At 40.8% G+C, this 21953-nt stretch overlaps 1 protein-coding gene across 1 annotated transcript in view; it reads left to right on the top strand.

Moving 5' to 3' along the window:
• The window catches only part of CLINT1 (clathrin interactor 1), a 46819-nt gene extending 30962 nt beyond the window's left edge, over positions 1 to 15857 (top strand). Inside the window, exons 6-12 of the mRNA XM_030229201.2 lie at positions 450 to 624; positions 5497 to 5740; positions 6236 to 6317; positions 9646 to 9723; positions 12338 to 12633; positions 13268 to 13472; positions 14165 to 15857. Coding sequence (XP_030085061.1) covers positions 450 to 624; positions 5497 to 5740; positions 6236 to 6317; positions 9646 to 9723; positions 12338 to 12633; positions 13268 to 13472; positions 14165 to 14505 — 1421 coding nt within the window. The 3' untranslated portion in view covers positions 14506 to 15857. The remainder of the gene's footprint in view (positions 1 to 449; positions 625 to 5496; positions 5741 to 6235; positions 6318 to 9645; positions 9724 to 12337; positions 12634 to 13267; positions 13473 to 14164) is intronic.
• The last annotated feature ends 6096 nt before the right edge of the window (positions 15858 to 21953 follow it).

Raw genomic sequence — 21953 nt, 5'->3', positions numbered from 1 at the left:
TTCTTTCAGTATTTTGGTACTGATTTTCTGTGTTTTAATGTCAGTGTATAAAACCCCAGGATCACTCAGCTCAGCCAGGAGTGGAATGTCCTGCACTAAGGGGCTGTTCCACAAGTGCCATGTGCCCTTCCTGCTCAGCTGCTCCTGCAGCCAGGGCTGCTTGTGCCTCTGGTGCTTCTCCAGCAGAGCCCAACACCGTCCTGATGTGCTGGGCATTGAGCTTGTGTCATTGCCATAAACAAGTCTTTGAGCCTTCATTCCTGCCACTTCATGATGGGCATTCTATGCTGTGCCTTGCTGTAATAGAGTCGATTCAGCTGGGGGAGCTTTGTTAGCTCTGTGAACTTGTACAGCTGAGGTGTGTGGGGCGGGGGGGCTTGAGAGGGATTCCAGAAAGGCCACAGGCTTTTTGTTGGTACCTTTAATAGTTCTCATCTTTGTTTTACCAGGTGAAAGATATGATCCTGAGCCCAAGTCCAAATGGGATGAAGAATGGGATAAAAAGTCAACTTTTCCTTTCAGTGACAAGTTAGGGGAGCTCAGTGACAAGATCGGCAGCACCATCGATGACACCATCAGCAAGTTCCGAAGGAAAGATAGAGAAGACTCTCCAGAAAGGTGCAGGTACTGGAGTTGTTTTACCCTGAATTTATCTGTGAGATTGCTCTTAGGAAGCAGCTTGACATTGCTGGATATAAGCTACAATCCTCTGCCATTCTTTTTGTCTGTAGGGGAAAGCATATTTGAGTTCAGTACCTGCTTCCTGGGCTTCTGCAGCTCCCTGGCCTTGGGGAACAGTGTGGCTCTGGCAGTAGTTAACTGCTCTTGGCTGCCTTCCATTACTGCCCCAGCTGCTGGCAAAGCAGGGGATTTGGCTGAAATAGCCAAAGCTTTTCCTTGTCTCAGCAATTCAGTGCTCATGTGCCAGTGTACTGAAGGCTGCCACTTAATGCTGCGCACACCCTGAATGCTGGAGTGCCAAGGAAGAAAATTGAAATTGCTTTGACACAGTGCTGCTTCCCTGAGCTGATCTCAGGAAGAACAGCCTGCAGGTGATTTTTTTTAAAAAAAAGTCAATTTCAGTTGAGGCTTTTCAGGAAAATTCTTGTATTTTACATCTGGTCATTAAATTTCTTCAGTAAGGGAGAAAGTCTACCCTGCTTTGGCTACAGAAAGAACTTAACATCTGTCACACTTCAACAGGTGCATTGAATTTAATTATCTGGAGATCAAGTTTGTACTTAACAGAATCTGAAATTGCTGTAGAGAAAGTGCTTAAGTATATTGAAATAATTCCCTTTTGGGAAACAACTGAAAAATCAAATTTGCACTGAGATTTGGTTAATATTTTTTGCAAGAATATCTTTAAATAGTCACACATGTATATGAACATAAAAATACACTTGCACACATCAGTGTGATGCAAAACTAAAGCAATTTTGCATGGAAACAAAAAGTAATAATAATGGCAGCGTTTCTGGGGGAAAGCCCATGTGGTCCTCTTGCTGGGGCATTAATAAATCATAAAACTGGTATTCTTTGCACACATCAGGGTTCCCTCTTAGAACCTAATATCAATGGACTACAAAGAGAAGGGATCAGAAGAAAAGTAAACAATTTCATATGTAACAATGGTACATTTGTGTGCGTTTCTGTACTTATCTTTCAAAAGCAACTTGTCCCATGATGTCTGCAGACCTCACCAGCCATGTTTCAAATAGGGGATGTACAGTAAACATTTTTTTTTTCAGTCTTACTTTCTTTGTTTTATTTCTGAATAAAAACTGTCTCTTACATGTGCTGGATGAAGTCATGTATTTTTTAGTGGTTTTGACAGTCCTTTCTGAAGCCTAATCTTTAGCAAAAGCAGTGTATTTTCATGACTTCTCCACTGTGTATCTGCCCCAAGTAACGCTGCTCTTTTTCTCTGGCTAATATTTTAATCCTTGTCTCTTCTGTTTGATTTTTCTCCTATTTTTTTTGGTCTGTGTCAGGTTCTGTTTGTCTCAAAATTTATAAAAGTGATAAACTTGCGACTCAGAATAAAAGGAGAAATTTTTGGGACATACACGAGCAAAGGCAGTTTGGTGCTTGCAGGTTATTCTGCTGTAAGAAGGAATTCAGGTTGCAGCATTTCAGCTCCTCTAACATTGCTTCAAATCCCAGCCTGGAATTTCTTTTTCCTCTTCTCTTGCATTGGGGATCAAATACCATGGAAGGGATTTTATCCAAGAGTTTGAGTGAAGAGGTTTGTTTCTACAGAAGCCATCAGAGGACCCAAGAAGATTGAACAGATGGTTATGGAATGTCTGTATTTATCCTTAAGGATACTGTAAATACACGCTTAGTGCATGCTCTATTAGCAAAATACTATATTTAAATATTAAAACTGAAGGTGGCATAAAATTTTAATTATCATATAACTTAGGCTCAAAATAACATTCTTTTGTAAATGCCTCGTGAAATCTCTGCATTTGTGTTTTCACACTTCAGCAATTTTTTTGTAGAAAAAAGTGCCAAAAATGTACTGACTAATTTGTAGCCTGCTGCAATATAATAACAATTAAGTTGCCATTTCACTTGGAAAAGTGACTAAATGGTGATACTCACTCAGCTGGCAAACGTGCTGTTATGTTCTATTGTTGCAGTCTTAATAACTTTATAAACCATTATTGCTTGAGTACTGCAAAGCCAATAAAAGCCTTGAAGCACAAAGAATAAATGTGTCTTACACATCTTACCTGTGGCCAGTAAAACTTGGAAGCCACGGTCTTTACACACCAGAAGAACTTGGCCAAACTTGTGGATTTCTGACTTTACTTGCAAAGCCAGTGGTTTGCATAGATGGAAAAAAATGCTTGAAGGAAATAAGAGCTTTACCAGAGAGCTAAATGGTGCAAAATCATGAGTGTACAGTAGATTTCAGTGCAACTGCTTTACATTGTGAAATGTGGAGAAGCCAAGTCTGCTGCCTTTTTCATTTTAATTTAGATGAAAAATTCTAACAGTGTTATGGGGGAAATGGATTCTTTTTTCCTTTAATAGATCCCTGTGCAAGTAGTGAAAACCTCAAGCAATACCCTATGGGGTGGGAAACCCTCTGGTTTTCTTCCTTAGTGCTAGTTAGTTCTTAGGTGGATAAACCAGCTGCTGTCCTGACTCCAGCACTGCACACTGAAATTCTTGTTTCTGAATTACCTGCAGGCACACAGAAGTGCTTCTGAAACACTGCATTTTTTCCCTAAGAATTCTTAAAACTCTGTTAATCCTTGTTTCACCAGTACTCAGAAAGGTTGATGAAGGTAACAGAATAGAAAGGAAGCAAAGCTTCCAGTACTCCTCTGAAAGGAGGCAACAGCCATGTTTAAAGGCAACTTTAAAGCATGACTAAAAGTATACTTTTAGTCATTTTTACGGTACTAAAAGTATCTAGAGAATGACTTTTATATTGGAGTGTAATTTAGATAAACCTAAAGTCTCAGTAAACTGTTTTTGTTTTTTTAGAGGTTGTTAAAAAAACCCTCACTATAAAAAACTTAAAGGAAAATAACATGTGTCCATACTTTGATTTCTCAAAGTTGTAATTATATACTTTCTTTGCAGAAGTTTTTTAATTATTTCGTACATTGCTGTAATTTTAAGTTCTCTGTGCAATTCTCAGATGAAGCACTGCAATTTTACTGAGCACAGTAAACACACTTAGAGCAAACATTAATCTGTAATTAGTTTTTTTTTTTGGTTCATGTGACCATTAAAGAAAAATAAAAAGTGGATCTCCTGAGAGAATTTGGGAGAAGTTCAGATTGTCATAGAAAATTGAATCTTGTAATATTTATTCTCCTTTCCAGCATATATGTTTTAATGTCTTTCCTTAGAGCCTTTAGTCATTTATTCTGCTGTATATCACCAAATACTGACTTTTTTCATTCTTGCATTAGTGAGATTGATCTGTAGCAATTCTCTATCAATCAGACTTTGCTTGTCACTTGTTTCCTCAGCCCACAGAACATTGTTGGACTCTGTAGTGTGGACAAGGAATGCATTGCAGGTATTAAATACAGTACATGGAGAGACTGAGCCTTAGTTGTGTTGCCTGGTCTTGGATGTTTCCAGCAGCATCCTCCACCCTCCTCCAGGGCTCTTGGGATGGATGCCCTGTGTACACCATGGGAATGTGCAGATCCCTCTGCTCTGGGGGCTCCTGTTAAAATCCTGATGTCACAAATGGAGGTGTGGCTCTGGTCACCTCTGGGGTCCCCTCGGTGCACACAACTGGGACGTAGGTGAGCTCACACTGGAGAGTTGGAGTGCTTTGGAAAAATCAAGTTAAATGATGCCATTTGAGCTCCCTTATCTGTGAAAGGCTGGCTCAAGCCAGTGCCAGGAGCTGCTGGTTGGTCAGCAGCTGTGAAATTTATCTTTTTAACAGTAAAAGAATTGCAAAAGACTTGAATTGAGCTATCCCCAATGGTGAGCAGGTAACATGCACAGAGGAAATGGTACATGCAGCATGTTCCCAAAAAGCCACCATTGTTAGCAGAGAACAAAGGCTCCCCCCCAGAGTATATTGCAGTTACTGTCACACTCTGACAAAGGGACAGCCTTTCTTAAATTTTTCAGTTTTAGTATTCTAATGCATTATTAAAATATAAAACCCTTCCACTTTCAACTCTGTTGCTAAGGGAATTACAATTTCAAAATACATTCCCATGTATTTAAGCTTTCTCTACAGCAATTCTCACTGTTATGTACAAATCCTGATGGTAACAGGCAACATGACTGGTGGTGGGGGCCAGTTACTTTCTTTGTGAAAGACTTAAAATACAAAAGTAGAAAATATTATAAATGAATCAAATAGTGTGCAACAACATCTAAAAAGTTTTTGCCTGAAGGGTGATATTCTTTTACATTTTGAGAACAGCTGTGCATGCTCTGATAATGGTAACATTGCATTGCATAGTTCTGTAAGCAGTCTCTTCCCACAAACATTTTAAAGAATATGAAAGCCTGTTTCCCTGGAAAAGGAAATGAGCTGAAATACAAATGGAGTTGTGCAAACCTGAAAGACAGTACAGAATGTGGTTCATTGCTTTCTGTCTCTTGGTGTAAGTACTGAGCACACCTGCCAACTTAACTTTCTGTTGCTGAAGTGTTACATAATGTGTGGGGGAGTTCCTGTCAGGAGGTGATTCAATGTACTGGGTTTAAACACTGATTTCCTATTATCCTCTGTCGTGGACTTGCAGTTCATGCTTAACAAAATAACCTGCTTTTTTCCACTGCTTCTGTCCAACAGGTGCAATGCTGTCTGCTGTGATGGGTTATGTAAGGGTGGAACAGTTCCTTTCTCAAATGTAGGAGAAAGCAGCATTTTTATCATGAACTGTTGCTACAAGAAACTGCAGTAACCAAAACTCTTGTAGCTTAAGCCAAACGTCCTCTCAAGGAACTGAGAAGTCCATCACAAATGCTGTGCTATCTCTTTTGTTTTTCTAGTGACAGTGATGAGGAAAAATCTAGACGAGGCAAATCTCCCAAAGCTGAATTTAAAGATGAAGAGGAGACTGTGACAACAAAACACATTCATATTGCACAAGCTACAGAAATTACCACCATCAGGCAGAAACGCTCAGCAAATCCTTCAAAAACCATTGACTTGGGAGCAGCAGCTCATTACACAGGAGACAAAGCAAGTCCAGAGCAGAACTCTGCTGCTCATCCTGCACAGCCTACGACAAAGGTGAGACAGCAGGACAGCACATCATTTTGGAAGCTGTTTTCTTCTAGCCTCTAAGACAATTTCTGATTTAGGGTAGGTTTTGTGATGCAGCCTTCGAGGGAGCTGTTTTATCAAAACTGTTTGGTTTATCACAGTCTGTGGAACAGTATAATTGTAATTAATTGAGATTGCTTTAAGGTGTAGAATTTTTTTAAATATAGTCATTAGCACGTTTTGCTCTCTTTAGGACAGCAAAGAGAATTTTGGCATGAAGCATTAAAGATTCTATGAAGCTGAACACTTACTGAAAACTTACCAATTCTTCAGCTATAAAAAAACTATGAGCTTCAGTTTTTCAGTATTTGAGTTCAATTTTAGCCGCATGGTTGTTGGCTTTAAAGCCAAATCTTCAAAGCAAAAGCAAACAAAATCCTTCAAAACCCCGGAAAACTACTTAATGTCATTTGATTGATTAATGGCATCATGAGATGAGATCTGGTGTCATTTCTTTTCCAGGCTGCTGTGCCCTCTGGCAGCAAGTCCTCTAACGACCTGGTGGACCTGTTGTTTGATGGAGCCAGCCAGCCAGCTTCTACAGGTAGGTTTGGGGTCTGTTCCAGTTCTGAGGAGAAGTTTGTTTGTTGCTGGAATAAAGTAAAAGTAGATGAATTGAGAAATGAATTCTTGAAAAAATGTAAAACTGCTTGGAAAGAACCTTTTGTAGCAAGGTACTGTGTGTGCTATTGCATGGGACTAATAAATGTTAAGAAGACAAAGATTAACTGCTAGATCAGTCTGTCAGAAACTGTGTATGTAATGCAGTTATTTATAATTAACTCTAAAAGCAAGTGCAATCCATTCATATTCAAGCATTTCTCATAGTGCAGTTCAAAGGCTGGGCAGGTGGAGATGGATAATCTTCATGGAAGCTTTCATCTGAGGTATATGGCAAACTTGTGTCTTTGTCTTATTTTCTCTTGGCACTTGGTTGATCCAAACCCTAGACCAAAAAGAAATTGCATCTAAAAATGAAATTACTCATTTAAAACACATCGTTCACTCTCTAAATGTGTAGCAAATCTGTTAGTCTTCACATGGACTTACCCTTTTGCTCCCAAAATGCAGATTCTTTTTAGGAGTGTGTTAAGTTTCAGTGCATTCCTATGGGATCGGTAAGAGTACAAAGGATTTTTTACACCAGAGTTACCACAGTTCCATGAAAGTTAAGATCCTGGATCACAACCACTATGCCAAGTCAATACTGAATTTTTTTCTACCTAATTCTTAGGGCAGAAAGGTTTGGAACCTTTTTTGGTTTATATACAGTGTGTATGTTTAATTTTTATAAAAATAAGATCTCATTGAGAATAGATGTTTCCGCTTCAAAATGAACCTGCCCATATTTCAAACAGAACTATGGCAGCTTCTGTATTACAGTGTATTTAAATCTTTCATCAGTTTGGCTCATTGCTGTAGTCAGCCTTTTTTCTTTTTTTTTTTTAATCTTTTTCCTCCTTTTTCCAAAGCAGCATTTAGAAGTGGTGCTGAGAAGAGACACATTACCAGCTGTCCTGCTAAATAACCTCTGCTGACCTGAGCAGGCAGATGGAAAGGGTTCATTTGTAGTGACAGATCTCGTATGGGAATCTTTGAGGCTTGCTCATGTTGAGAGGATTAGCACTGTCCTTCACATGCAGGTCACTTGATATGACCACTGCTCCTTGCAGCACAGGCTGTGGGAACATTCCCAGTGTCAGGGAAGGCAGAGGGAAAGGGTCAAATGCAGCCTTTGATGTGTCCTGTGAAGGAACTGGCAGGGAAGTGATGTCAATTCAGGGAACTTAGGGTTTGCTTATCTGTGTATTTTCAGGTGCAGAGATGTGAAAGGGTTGATTGGGCTCAGTGTTACTCTTTACTGGAGCAACACAGTTTGTATGTGAGGGGGTGCTTGTTTGCCATAAAAGAGAAGATGTAAAATCCCTGGTTAGACCTGCTGGGAGGATTTTTTTGGTGTTACTGAGCTGAGGTTCTTTAACCTTTCTTTAGAGAATTACTGCATCCAGCTTAATCTCTGTCACCTCTCTCTGAAACTCAGTTTCACTTGAAAACAGGCAAGAGATGGGGAGGAAAAGTTAAACTTGACCAAAGATGTTAAGGGGTTATTTTGGGTTTGAACCTAGTTCTGTTTTTAAAATTAAATTAATCCCTAGGCACTGTCAGCCAGCCCAAGGATAATGGGTGTAGCAGGGAGCATTGATTTTTATTTTTTCCTTCAAGCAAGTGGTCAGGAGTGTGTCATCTGTGTTTCTCATTCAGCATATAAACTCTCAAACCATTAACCTGTTCTGAACTCTGTTGGCACGTATGTGGGGGAAAAAAAAACACTTGAAAATGTTCATTGCAGTAGAGAGGATAAATAGGATCAGATCAGGTTTTTAGTTTGATATTTCACTGTTCCTTTTTCATTCTCGAGTATCAGAATAAAACATGTACAAACACACAGGAGATGTTTATTAGATCGCTTCAGAATTTGTGTTGAAGAAATTCCTTAACTTTTTGTGAAGTTGTTTCCCTCTTGAAAAGGTGTTGAAACAGTTTCTGTAGTGCTGTGTCTGAAAATTCAGGGACCATCCTTGCATTCTCTGCTCGTGTTTTATATCTTGCACGACGCGATCAGCAAGAAGACATTTCCCCTTGGAAGAGCAGTCGCCTTCCTGGCAATGTCTACAGTAAAATAACATTAAAAAGAAATACAAGTACACATGTATTAGGAAGTGAATGGTTCCTTTTATTACTGCTGGCCATTTATTAAAAAGGAGATGGTTCTGGTTTAATTAACCCAGTTGAGAGTAGCAGATGGGGCAGAATGTCTTGCAGCGATAAGACAATTCCGAAATGGCACCAGATGTTGGAAGCTGTCCCTGGTGGTGTTTGAGTGCAGCACAGATGTTCCAGTCCCACCTGGCTGCCTCCTAAGCACTGCAGGCTAAGCAGCTGTGATGTAACCTATATAATGTACTCAGAACACTAAAAGCAAAATAATTGAACTGCTGCAGCTTCTTCTGAGGGTGGGACTGTTTGGAGGTGAAATCTTTAAGGACATACAAATAAGGTCAACTTCTTGGCTTCCTCTGGTCAGTGGAATACCTGCTTGAAAACAGTACCAACCATAACTAGTGATTTTTATAACTTTTCTGAGTTTATTTTAAAAATCAGCTTTACAATATGGTTCTTAAATCTTCTGCTTTTATACCTTGGCTGTATCTTTTTAGTAAAAATTTTTTACTATTCTGTATGCAGAAGTCAATAATTTATATGCTGTATACAAATGTCTAGTTGGAAAACTTAATGTTCTTGCTGCAGAAAGGAAGCAAACTTATAAAAAAATGAACACGCAGAGAAGCTCTGTCCCTGAAATCCTAATTCAAGATCATTGCAGAATCATTCATGCTTTAAGTAACACAAAAACTAAATATAAGGTGACATGTAATTTTTCATAAGGAAGCATAATAAATTAACTTTTATACAATAGAAATGGTTGGCCTTTTTATATTATGCTTCCAGATTTTTAATTTTACAAAGTGCCAAACTGGTAGCATCACTCCCCAGTTAAAAACTTGTTAATCTTCTTAATATCTCTGAATATATTTTTAGAGGTGACAAAAACTTGCATGTTTTAGTTCTTCCCATGGAAAACAAAACTGCAAGATCTGCGAGGCAGTTGGAAATAATCCAGTTTATTGTTGCTCAGGCTTGTATAAACATAGTGTGGGGATGAACAGGAAAACAGAGCTGACTTAAGGAGCAGAATCAATAAATGCATCTTGTCAAGTGCAGAACAGCTTTTCTTCATAAATCCCACATGCAGTTATTGCAATGGATCTTTGCACAGTCCTGTAACAGCTTTGGCTTCTCTCTGTTCCTAGGTGGATCAAGTGACCCATTTGGAGGATTTGCTGATTTTAGTTCACCTGCTGCTTCAGCGAGTTTCCCATCATCACAAGGTAGGATTGATTTAGGGATTGCAGTGCTGCTGAAGGGTGGAAGGAGGGCAAGAGATGCCATGTGGCATTATTCAAAGTCCCTTCCCTTTCCAGGGTAAAGTGTGTGTGTAACTGGACCACAAGTGCTCTGGGAGGAAGGAAGATGCAGCCTGGCTCAGTGCATGTGCAGACATTTTACCTGCAGACAGACAAGCTTATCAGGAGACATGGCCACCATCTGAAAAGGTTTCCCTTAAAATTGGACTGGAAATAATAAAATATGCTTGGAAACCTCCTAAAGTGATCCATTTTCCTTTGGTGGAATTTTTGTGGGATCTACAGGGATGCAGAAAACCCCGGAGTGGGGAGAGCTGACTGGCTGTCCTTTGTGAAGTTAATTTGAGCTGGAGTGATGTTTGTGATGAGGGGTTCTCAGCCAGGGTGCAGGATCAGGTACAAAATGAGAAAAGAGCAGCAAATCTACCTGGAGGCAGCTTTTACTCAGCTGGTTCCATCTCCTCCTTTATTTTGCTGTGTTGGGAAGGCTCTGCTGGGCCTGGGTTAGTTAATAGACCTTCAGTGTACTTGGTAGGAAAGAACTGCTCTGTTTTTTACAAGCTTTCACTGTCAAACCCAAGTTGTTTTGCAAACACAAAGTTGCCCACTATGCAAATAACTCCTGTGTTAATACAGTCTAAATTGATATAATCCTTTATCTGCATTAACATGATTAATCTATTCCAATCACCATTATGCAAGGGACATGGAGTCCTGTGAAATTATTAATCATTCCTGAACAGTGTAAGCCCCTCTAGAAATCTTTTCCTTCTTGATTAATCATCTTTGAAGTCCTACTGAAGGGGCAAAACCTCCTCCCTTTTACCCCCCCCTTCCATTATTGGTGCTCAATGCACAGGTCTGAACACAGAAGGAGCACACTCAGCATTTACTTATCTATCAGGAATATTTAAAGTAGGTTTTAATTTTTAATATGTAATACTAATTGAAACATTCTAATATAGTGCCTCTTTGTGAGGAAGATCAAAGCAAATGTTCTAGTAAGGCCCTGAGCTAATGAATATTAGCCCACTTCATGCACTGAAGTTGTTGGCAATACTTGGATTTTGTGAACAAATTTACTCTTCTACTTTTCTTTAAATTGTAATGTGTTGGTAAAGAAACATGACTAAAGGTTGAAGGTGTATGTTGATAAATATTTACACAAAGTGTTTAAGACTGCTGCAGTTACCCATGAGTGGGTGGAATCTATTATGGAAGCAGCCATTGCATAGGGCAAGAAATAGAAACTGGCACTGGATTCATCTGCCCCAGCTCTATGTGTTTGAGTCTTTGTTCAGTCAGCTAAAGAAATCCAAAAGATTATTTAAATGTTCACCAGGACTCAAAGTTCATTTCCTGTGGCAGCGCTGTTGTTTGTGATGTAGCTGAAGTACCAAAAGTGAATCAGTGGGAGAATCAAAAGGCTGAGCTGGCCAGTGGCCCATGCTAGAGTGTGATTCACTGTGTAGCCTGTGAGCTGTTTAAATGGTGTTGTTTTATATTCAGCATCTTCTGCAAATGCTGTTTTAAGCTTTTCTTTCCCCATCAGTGCTGTGAATCAACAGTTTCCCTGTTAATGGGGAAACACGTGTTTTGAGGGAGGGAACATCTCCTCCTGTTTGACTCCAAGGTTTGACATGCTCTCAGTTCACTGGTTTGTGTCACAACATCTGTGATGCTGAAGAGGTGCCCTTGCAGGTGTCTACAAACAGCTCGTGCTGTTGGCTCTGCCTTCACAGAGAAATACAGACAGAGAGCTCTGAGTGCTGTGTTCTGATTTAAACACTTGTCTCCAAAATCCCAACTATTGAAATGGAACAGTGTTCAAGTGATGAACTACAACAGTGCAGCAAAGCTGCTGCTGAGAGAAATTATTGATCCAAGATTGAATTTCTGCTTCAAATCAAGTCATTTAGTTCAGGAATCAAATTTAAAAAATTTAATGTGTTTTATATGAGCACTCCATGGATGGGAAGTGCTTGTTCCTTATCACCTCAAATGAGCTTTTCTTGGCAACTTGCTCTCAAAGTTCTGGGTTTTATTCCCCTCAGTGTGGTTTTATACAAAAAGCTACAGTTGTATACAACCAAATTTGGATGTAGTTGTCTTTATTATGATGGAATTTGCTTTATCCAGTATCTTGTTCCTGACAAATGCTCTCTCTGCAAATATCAAAATGCCAAGAGAAAAGGTTGATCAATATTATCCACGTTCTCAGTGTTGTTCTGACTGTAGTTTCCATTCTACCCCAAGTTATCTTCCAGTTGTACTTCAACTGAGGCAAACCTGTCCCTGCTTGCCTTGCATCCACAGGTGACATCTTATCAAACATCTTCTACTCTCTGTGTACGGGTGTTTCATGTTTCCTTTCGTACCTTGTTAAAATTGCTGGAATATTCATGAGAGGGAGTGATGTCCAGATGGAGGTTCTACCTGCAGATGTTAATCTGGATGGACACAGATCAGCTCTCATTTGTTTCAGTTCATGGAATATGGCATTTTGCTCAGTGCCTTTCTCTAAGTCTTGTCTTTCTTCTCTGTCTTCCTTCCTCCCACACTGTTGCCTTTTCTTCAGGTACAGCAACAAGTGGAAATGGAGACTTTGGTGACTGGAGTGCCTTCAACCAAGCTTCTCCTTGTGCCAGTGCTTCATCTGGAGAGCTCTTCAGCAGCACAGCACAGCCGCCAGCTCTAGAGCTCTTCAGTGGCTCACAGCCAGCTCCGGGCCAGCCTTCAGCTGCTTCCAATTCTATGGATCTGTTTGATTTGATGGGACCCTCTCAGACAACCATGACCTCCTCACAAAGCATGAATTTCTCCATGATGAGTTCCAGTTCCATGGGTGTCAGTTTACCCATGTCCAGGTCACAGGTATGCTGCTATTGCTATAGTTTGCTAATGACCTTCTCCTCCTTAATCAGAGCTTTGAAAATGAATGCATTCCTCTCCTGGCATGCATTAGACCCAGTCACTCAGATGGGATCAGCATTTTGTCAAAAATGTTTCAATTGTATCCTAAACAGAAAAGTCTGTTCTTGAAGATGGGCTTCATTGCTCTAGGAAGTGTAGCTGCTTTTTTGGAGCAGTTGAGTTTGGTAGTGTAAGGCCATTCTCCACAGATTGTTACAGGTTTCCTGCCTCAAGTACGTGGAGATGACGACTGGCCTGTTCTCCAAAATACAGAAGTGCCTGCCGCAGTGGAGAGTGGTTTGGAAACTAATGGATCAGCTTGGTATTAGGAAGAAAGAATCAGCATGTTTGAGTTCAAAACTTGGCTGTTGCTGGTTACTGTCACTCCACATTGATGTGGGACTTGACCTCTGGTTACAAATACTCTTCTAATCTAACTGTGGAACAGCACCTGGCAGCCCTGCTTTGGAAGAATTAAAGTTCATGGCTTCATGGGTTTTATTATCTTCTGTGGGAAACTAAATACTTGTTGTTCAGTCCTATTTCCTACCAGTAAATTATTTCAAGTGAATCCCAACAAACTTTTCTTTTTTAGCCTCTGCAAAGTGTGAACCCGATGATGCCGAAGCCTAACTCACTTTATAATGCAAGGACAGAGATGGTCCAGAAAAATGCAAGCAAAACTCTACCCTCAACGTGGTCAGATCCCAGTGTAAATATCAGTTTGGACAATTTAGTACCTGGGATGCAGCCTTCCAAACCCCAACAGCCATCGCTTAATACCATGATGCAGCAACAGAGTAAGTGATCATTGCACTGTTATGCACACTGAGCCCTGTCTGTGTTCCATAGGCTGTCCCTGAGATCCAAGTCTTCTGTCCATTACCATTTTCCTTCCTTTAGTCACACGTGTTTCATAAACCACAGTGACGTTGTGACACAAGTGTTCTTTAAATGGAGATTGGTGTGTCAGGAGGCTGTGTCTGTGCAGGTTCTGCTGTGGAGCTTGCACCATGGCTGTGTCTTGACTTTGGGCTTTCTAATCTTTAGAACTTCTCTAGAATATTTATTGGTATACAATGATATTCATACCTTCTGTGAAGCTTTCTGAGTCTTCATGCAGAAAATAGGGAAACAAGTGCAACAGAATCATGGAATCATTAAGGTTAGAAAAGACCTCACCAAGGGATCACCAAGTCCAATCTGTGGCCCATCCCCACCCTGTCACCCAGCCCAGACCCTGAGTGCCACGTCCAGTCCTTGGACATCTGGGGATGGGGACTCCAGACATCCCTGGGCAGCCCCTTCCCATGCCTGACCACCATTTCAGTGAAGAAATTCCTCCTGATGTCCAAATCAGGAAACAGCTGCATGCCTGGCCATCGTATCCATGTTCACATCAGTGACCACACGAGTTCCTTAAATCACAAGAGCTCCTTCAGTATGAGCAGATTCCACTCAGTGATTTTTGTGCTCTTTCTCTTCGCTGCAGATATGCAACAACCGATGAATGTGATAACGCAGAACTTTGCAGCTGTGAACCTCAGCCCCCAGCCCAGCATGATGCCCGTGCGGGCGCAGAGCAGCGCGCTGCTGGGAGGGCCTGTGGGGCTGGCAGTGCCCGGGGTGATGTCGGGTACCATGGGCATGGCCTCCATGGCCCCTGCACCCATGATCAACCAGGGAATGATGGGCATGAACATGGGAGTGCCAGCCACAGGAATGGGCACAATAGGAATGGGGGTGCCCAACATGGCTATGACCTCTCTGACTCCTGGGACTGTACAACCCAAGCAAGATGCCTTTGCAAATTTTGCCAATTTTAGCAAATAAAGATTGTAAAATAAATAAATTAAATGAGATTAAAATAAAATAAATGGGCAGACTGAATGAAGGATTTTTAGCTGCACAAATATAGCTGGGGAAGGGATGGGAAACACTGATCAGTTTTTTTTTTTTCTTTATCAGTTAAATTGTCTACATAAAGAACCAAAAGCTATTTTCTAAGTGTTGAAATAACTAGTGTTTAAATTCTGGAGAGGTCAGAGATTCTTCTAAGGAATGTGTTGGATGATTTTGCAAAATAATTTGTATTAAGACCATCAAAAAAACCTTTCCTACGTAGAAGAACCAATTTTAACTTTGAGACTTGATGGAAGACTGGATTGGGGACTGGGTAAAAATGTTTGAATCTAATTTTATACTTTTCTTTTTCTTGAAGAGCTTTGACTTTCTTTTCCCCCTCTCCCTGATCGCTTTGTCATAATTGGATCATTCCTTTTACTACCACTGAGTCCACAATTGTGAAGTCACTCAAGTACTATGATCAGTTTTTTATAAGAATATATATTTTTGTCCAAAAATGGCTTACATATGTGACTATGGCTAATTCAAAGGGACCTGGAATGTATATATACTTTTGCTAATGTTCCAGCCACACTGCTGTATTACCCAAATTTTTATTGTAAAAATCCTCTCTCAGTAATTCGGCGATCAACAAATTTTTGGGGTCTTAACGTGCTTCTACTGTTACAACTGATACCTTGTGCAAGTCTGGGAGATGCTTTATCCAAGACTGCTGGAAGGTTTCCTTTCAGAAAACTCCAGAAAATGCACTTTCTTGGAGTTCTTTTCCAGTGGCACTTGGCATCCTTTGTAGCACCAATGTCCCTAAGGAGCCACTGGTTTAGGGCATCAGCAGCAGGTGAATCACACTTCAGTGATGTAAATCTAGAACCTAACTTAATCCAATGGCATTGGATCCTGACTTTTATACAACACTTGGTGATTCCTTTGTGTAAATATGGCATTAGCAGCTGTGGAATCCAATAGAGGAGTAAAAAAATATATATATTAATAAAGGAGACCTGTAGCAGTCAAAGATTTTACTGATTTACTGAAAGCAAAAGAGTGAATTAAGGTTTTGGGGGGTTTTATTTTTCCTTCTGTAATTCTGCATTTAAGTTCACATGAATCAAGATTTTAGAATCTGGAACACAAAGACATTGTTATATTCACAAGCTGGGAATATTGTTAAGAATAAGCACTATACTATAGGTATGAAATTTATTGCCTCCCTTTTCTTATGTTGGATTTCTTTTTTATTATTAAATTGATAAAACTTTGTTTCCATTGTATTCATAATGTTCTGTTATACATAACATTAAAATGTTCATTAAAATCAATGTTGGGCTGCTTTTCCTTTCATTCCATTTGACGTTTATGAGAGCATTTGGGAAAAAAAAATAATTATAATTTGGGCAAAGTAATTTTTATAAATAATTTAAAATTGTTTAATGACTTCTTATCTGAAGCCTTTCCTATCTGGCTCTACCGTTAGGAATTAAAAATGAAGCAGGCAAGATATCCTGACCCGCTCCAGCCTTGCTAATGCTCCATCTACAACATTTCTAATTAGGCAGAAATTCATGTACTTCAGCTAAGTGGTAATGAAAAGTGATTCATTTGCTGAATAAGAGATGAGAGTGAGTGTAATTAGCTGACTGCGGTTTTTAATCTTTCAACAATTCAATGTGTTTAAATTAGTTTCAAAGAATAGGAGCTTTCAAGTGTTGTTACATCAAAGTAATCAAGGCAGCCTTCAACGGCTGAGTAGGAGAGATGGCTCTGGTTCCTGTTCTGAAACCTTTACACTTATTTGGAATAATCATCTTCAAACCCTCTCGCTGGAACAGATGGGAAGGCTCAGACATTGTATGCAGAATTCAATGGTTCAATGTATGCAGAGTTGTGGTGGGAAGGAAGCTCGTTCCAGGGCTGGGAGATGGGACTGAGGAAAGCTAAACCTGGAGTCAGTGTTGTTATGTTGTGCTGGAGGGTGCAGTGCTTCTCAATCCTCCTTGGAAGGTTTTTGCATGAATAGGATGAGTCTGTTCCTTGTGCTGTCCTGAGGTGGGTTTGGCCAGTGAAATAGTCAGCTCTGAGCTGAAGGACCATGTCCCTTAGTATGTTCAGGTTGTTCACATCTCTTCAGATGAACCCTTGGTTTTGCTTCTAATTAACATTGGTGATAATGAAGCAGATTTGTCAGATTGGAGTAACTCCAGTGGAAAACTCCAGTGGTCCCTTTGGGTGGGTCTTCGTAGTTGTGCCAATTCCACCTCAGTCAAGGGTGCCCTGGCTCAGGGAACAGCCATGGGGTGACCTGATCTCTGTTCATCCCATGGGTCAATGTCCTCCTTAGGAAGCAGGGAGTGTGAGAAGCAGCTTTGTAAGCCAGCCAGGTCCTCTGCACGTGGGTGAGAACAAAGTTCTTCAAACCAAAACAAACATCAGAAAAGAAACCCTGGAAAGATTCCTTGAGAATGTGGGCCAGGTGCATCCCTGTGGATCTCTTCTGCAGTGATGAGAGCCTGCAAGTTTTCCCCCCAGCTCAAGCACATGGGTCACAGGTAGCAGTACTTAGCAAAACGTGGTTTACATCTTTATTTAAAGACTGAATATAAAATGGGTTTTTTGCTTAAAACAATATTGAACTTAAGATAAATACCATAAAATGTTTTCATCTCTGATATTTCTGGTATGAACAAAATAATATCTTTAAGCTAGAAATTATGTTTCTGGGTGAAAATACAAATGAGCTACTGTGTGAATGAGGGCAGATCTACCAGTTATCAACTGCTGCATAACAGAATTCAAAATCATGCTGCTGTGTTAGTACAACTGTTTTTTTCATTTTTGAAGCCAGGTCCAGCTGTACCTGTGATCTCTCCAGAAGAGTTTGGCTGGCTGGGTGTTGTATATCTGAATACAGAAACATAGAATTCAATATATAGAATTACATGATTCTGTAAATTAACTGTGTGTTTGGTCCTGAGAGTTAAACTTGTACCACCTTTGGATTCTGTAGCTTCTAAACTTTAAAAGAGTTCAATTTAAATGAGTGCAATCCTTAGTAAAGTTTGTCTCTACTTCTGAAGGGGAGAAAAGGGCAGCAGAATCCAACTCTGTGTTTGGGGTTTTTATAGAATAATTTAAAAAATGCATCTTGATGTGTACAAAGGAGTAATAAATTCCAGCACAGGTGCAAGTTCAATGCTTTTTGTAGAGCAACCACCGTGTTCTACAAAAGAAATTATATTCAAAACAGCTAAACAAGGGTATTTATAGCAGCATCTGTTTCAGCTCTATCTGTCAGCTAAGAACAGTCTGACACAGCTTAGGGGAGGTGGGGGAGGGATTTATCAATGAAGTGTTTACATAATGCAGGCAGGCATTGTATACTCAAGGTGATACCAGCTATAACAGGATAACAAATATCTAAAGACACTTTTATTCTCAGAGGCCTTTGCTCCAGGAGTCACTCTACAAAATTGCCTCCATGTTCCTCTGTGCTCGCCTGTAAACACACTCACAGCAGATGACATTTTATACTGCCATCGCTGCCTTCTGATCAAGGCTTTTAATGCTGAGGGCAGTTTTGGTTTTAATTTTTTCCTTCCTCACAAGTTTTACTCCAAAGTGTTATTGAATAAAATTTAGAATTGTTTCAGGTTGTTTTAGGGTTTCAACTGCTTCTTCCTCTCCTGGTGATGGAAGTGCAGCTCTTTCTTGCGACGGAGTGGGGCTGTTGCCACAAACCACAATCCGCAGGAACCTTTTTTGCCCAGATCCCATGGACTTGGAGCTGACTTCAATGTTTTAAACATTTCCATGGGCAAAGGGCTTCCTGGGGGTGGTAGTGATAGACCTGCTTCTGGGAGCTGCTTTTAGAGCTTGGAGCAAAGAATTTGCAAAGACACCTCCATGAGCTGGGTTAATGTTGTGAGACTCAGAAGGATGGTCCCTGGAATTTGTAGGTCAATCTCTACAGCTTGTTCAATAACCTGGTCACAGTTTTAGCTAGCTGGGATGCCATGGAATTTTTCTTCTCCATGTAAAATGACCTTTAAAAACTGACATGTGTCTCATTTTCATCTCTTATGTGCTTCTGCACCCACTATTCACCTAAGGAATGGTAAGAGGTAAGAGAAAATCTGCAGAATGGGGAAAATTAATAAAGATGCCTTTGCAAAACTCAGTGTATCCCTGGATTCTGCAGCTGAGGGTTCTTTACATGGGGTAATCCAGTCTCCATTTCTACGTAAATCCTTCATTTGTACAACACGCAAAGGCTCAACTCGTGTGTTTTTAAAAATGTCTTTAGTCCTCACAAATTTCCAGATTTTTTTTTTTTCTAAATCGTGCCATAAGGTACTGGCTTAGTAATTAACTGCTTCTTTAATTGAGCTACAATTACTTTGTTTCATGAGAAGGGGAAAAAAAGAATGTATACCAAGACAGAGCTACTTTCGACATCTGGGAACCTCCTAACAGCTGGCTATCTAATGAATATGCATCTGCTTAAGAGGCTGTAGGCCATTAATAAACCAATAGATATAAAACAGAAACAATCTTTGTCAGCTTCAAATGAGATTGGATGCAATGTGCTGTGAAGTGTCACTGTCACATTGAATCGAGCCGGGGAGGTTAACGGCGGCTCCGCGGCGGAGAAGGCGGAAAAGCGGCTCCAGCACGGGCAGGGACAGGGCTGGGCCCACCGAGCTCTGCGGGTGCTGCTACCGCCTTTACCTCCTCATTTCTCCTGGTACCGGTTGGGTTTGAGGCACCGGTGGCCTTTTGTTTGCCACTGCAGCAGTTGTGTCTATTTGGGTCTGACACAGGAGGATGTGGGGATTCCCACACAAACGATTGGAGCGGCTCAGGAATCGCTCACGTGAATAAACGACTGGGGAGAAGTTACAGGAATGTGATAAAAATGCACCTATTTGACTGAGACCTGGGGCTTTGTAAGGAGGCTCAGAACAGCCCCTGAGCCATGTTGTACAACAGGATTGTTGTAGGGTGAAATAAATCCCCTCAAAATGGTGACAGTGACCTCATGTGACTGTACAGGTATCTCTGACCCCTCAAGACTTGTATCTGTGCTTGTTCCAAGGCAGGGAGCCCATATGCTGTCCTAAGCTGTACCAGTATTTGTACCTTACCATTGTTCTGCACCTTTGTTTCCTGTGGCAGCTCCCATAAAATGTGAATTGGATTTATTTTAGGGCTCTCTATCCTTTCTGCAGAGAGGATAGAGAGCCTTTGTTTGTCCTTCTTTCCAGGGATGGTCACCCCAGGCAGTGGCCTCTCACAGCAGTTGAGAAATGGTACCTAGGTGGCATTTCCTTTTATCCTTTGTTTGTCCTTCTTTCCAGGGATGGTCACCCCAGGCAGTGGCCTCTCACAGCAGTTGAGAAATGGTACCTAGGTGGCATTTTCCTAAGAGAAAATCCATTATTTCGGCTCAAGCCCCACTACGGGAACAAGGCACTGTCAGCTGCAGTAGAGCTGGGCTGCAGGTACCCCTGGGACAGGGGCAGCGGCAGCATTTATTTTTGGTTTTGGGGACATGGAGTTACAGTGTGGTACCTCCCCTGGACTCTGCTTTGGAGCTAGACTGACACCATGTATGTTTCAGTTCCCAGGAAACTCTATAAATTGAAATTTGGAGTAGTTTTCTGTGCAGCTCAGTTATAATGAACAGTCTTCAGTTTAGCAGAAATTCTAACAGAAAGTTTTTTGCTCCTGGATTTACAGGTTTTTGTTACAAGAAAATGGAAGCAAGAGAAGTTGAAATGGGAAGATGAGTGCTCTGTAATTACTGCAGATCTTACTAGCAGCTTCTCAAGAGAGAAAATTTGCACTTTGTATCATCACATCAATATAATTTAAACCAAAATCTTTTAATAAGATTGACTTAATTCCTAGAACAGTGTTTGTCTTACCCTTAGTTTTAAGACAGTAGATTACTCAGTCTCAGAGCTGCAGCCGCCCTGGTGACAAGTTTAACTTCTGAGCCTTGAAGTTTTACTTCAAGGCTTGGTGTAAAAGGGAGGAGTGAACCTCTGCACTACAGCCAGGCTGAAATTTTCTCTCCTTGGTTTGCTGTTGCACTGCCACAGCCCCTGGGCAGCAGGAAGGGCTGTGCACGGTGAGGGGAGCAGGTTGGTCAGGGAGAGCTGCCCACTGCCCTCCCCAGAGCTCTCCCTTTCAGCCCAGCGCTCTCAGATTGCCATGGATTTATCTTTTTTGAGGCAGACAAAAGAGCACGAGGCAGAAGAGGGCTGTCCTTTTAAGTGCTTTCACTTTTCAAGGTCATTTGTGGAGCTTTTATCAATCAGAAAGCTAAATCCATACAAAAAGCATCTATAATGAACCAAGCATATCTCAAACCTTATCCCTGCAGCTGAATACGAATTATCCAGGAAGGTGCTTCAGTGGCCATGTTCACCAAATTCAGCATCTCTGTGAACATTTATAAAGTAAGCAGAGAAGCCACTACCATTGTGATTTGGCATCTATCAATTTCTTGTCTTTTTTTCTGTAATTGATTTATTAATTACAGCATCTTAATGATCTATTTAAAATAAATAAACCATTTACACCATTTCAAAGGTATTTTGTGATGTTCAGCTGATATTAAAATAGCACCAGCCTTATGTGCTTTTTCAGCAAGTGACCTAATTAGTTAATAAAGTAATTGAATATTAAAAAGGATGTTGCAAGTGATTAAAATTTAAGAGCCTTCAGAACATTATTAAAGCTATAAATCATACATCACTGTTTTAATTTGCATAGCTACAGAATTACTAATGGTCCCACATGCATAAGCTACTTGGCAATTAGTCTTTTAACAAACTGTTGGTGATACTATAAGGTTACCAAAATCTTTACCCATTTTTGATTTGGAAACAAAATCCAGGATTGGAGAGCACCAAGGGTTAAATTCCTAAAAGCCAGGCAATTTGGTTCTTTCAGTTTTCTCCCTACCTGCCTCTGCCCCTTGTCCCTCCTCCTTCCAACAGGAGAGCACATCCTCCCAAGTTCCCCCGAGGTGCATAAAGGAGTTGAGGAAGTGTCTGCTCCCACCTTGAGCTTCCTGAACTGGCCTCCAAGTGGTTTTCCAGCCCAGTCTGATGTGCATAAATTCCCCTACCTGGTGCTGGGCCATTTTCCATCTTTCTCTCATATACACGCAACAGTCACAGAGCCCAGGAAAGTAGCTGTGGGCAGACAAAGGGAGTTGCTGACTGCCAGCAGTCATACCTGAGCTGTGTCCCATGGACATTGCCTTTGGGAAGCGGGAAAACCACACCAGGTGCTCATCACCTTCCATTCTCTTTGCTGGGGCTTGCAGTTCATAGGAAATCTCAAATATCTGCAAACAAAAAAAGAGTTGGAAAAATGATGGGAGCTTCCTGCCCTGCACCACGGGG

The sequence above is a fragment of the Serinus canaria genome, chromosome 13, assembly GCF_022539315.1.
Source record: "Serinus canaria isolate serCan28SL12 chromosome 13, serCan2020, whole genome shotgun sequence".
Classification (NCBI taxonomy): domain Eukaryota; kingdom Metazoa; phylum Chordata; class Aves; order Passeriformes; family Fringillidae; genus Serinus; species Serinus canaria.
Note: the sequence above shows the minus strand (reverse complement) of the source record. Positions and strands in the feature narration are given on the sequence as shown.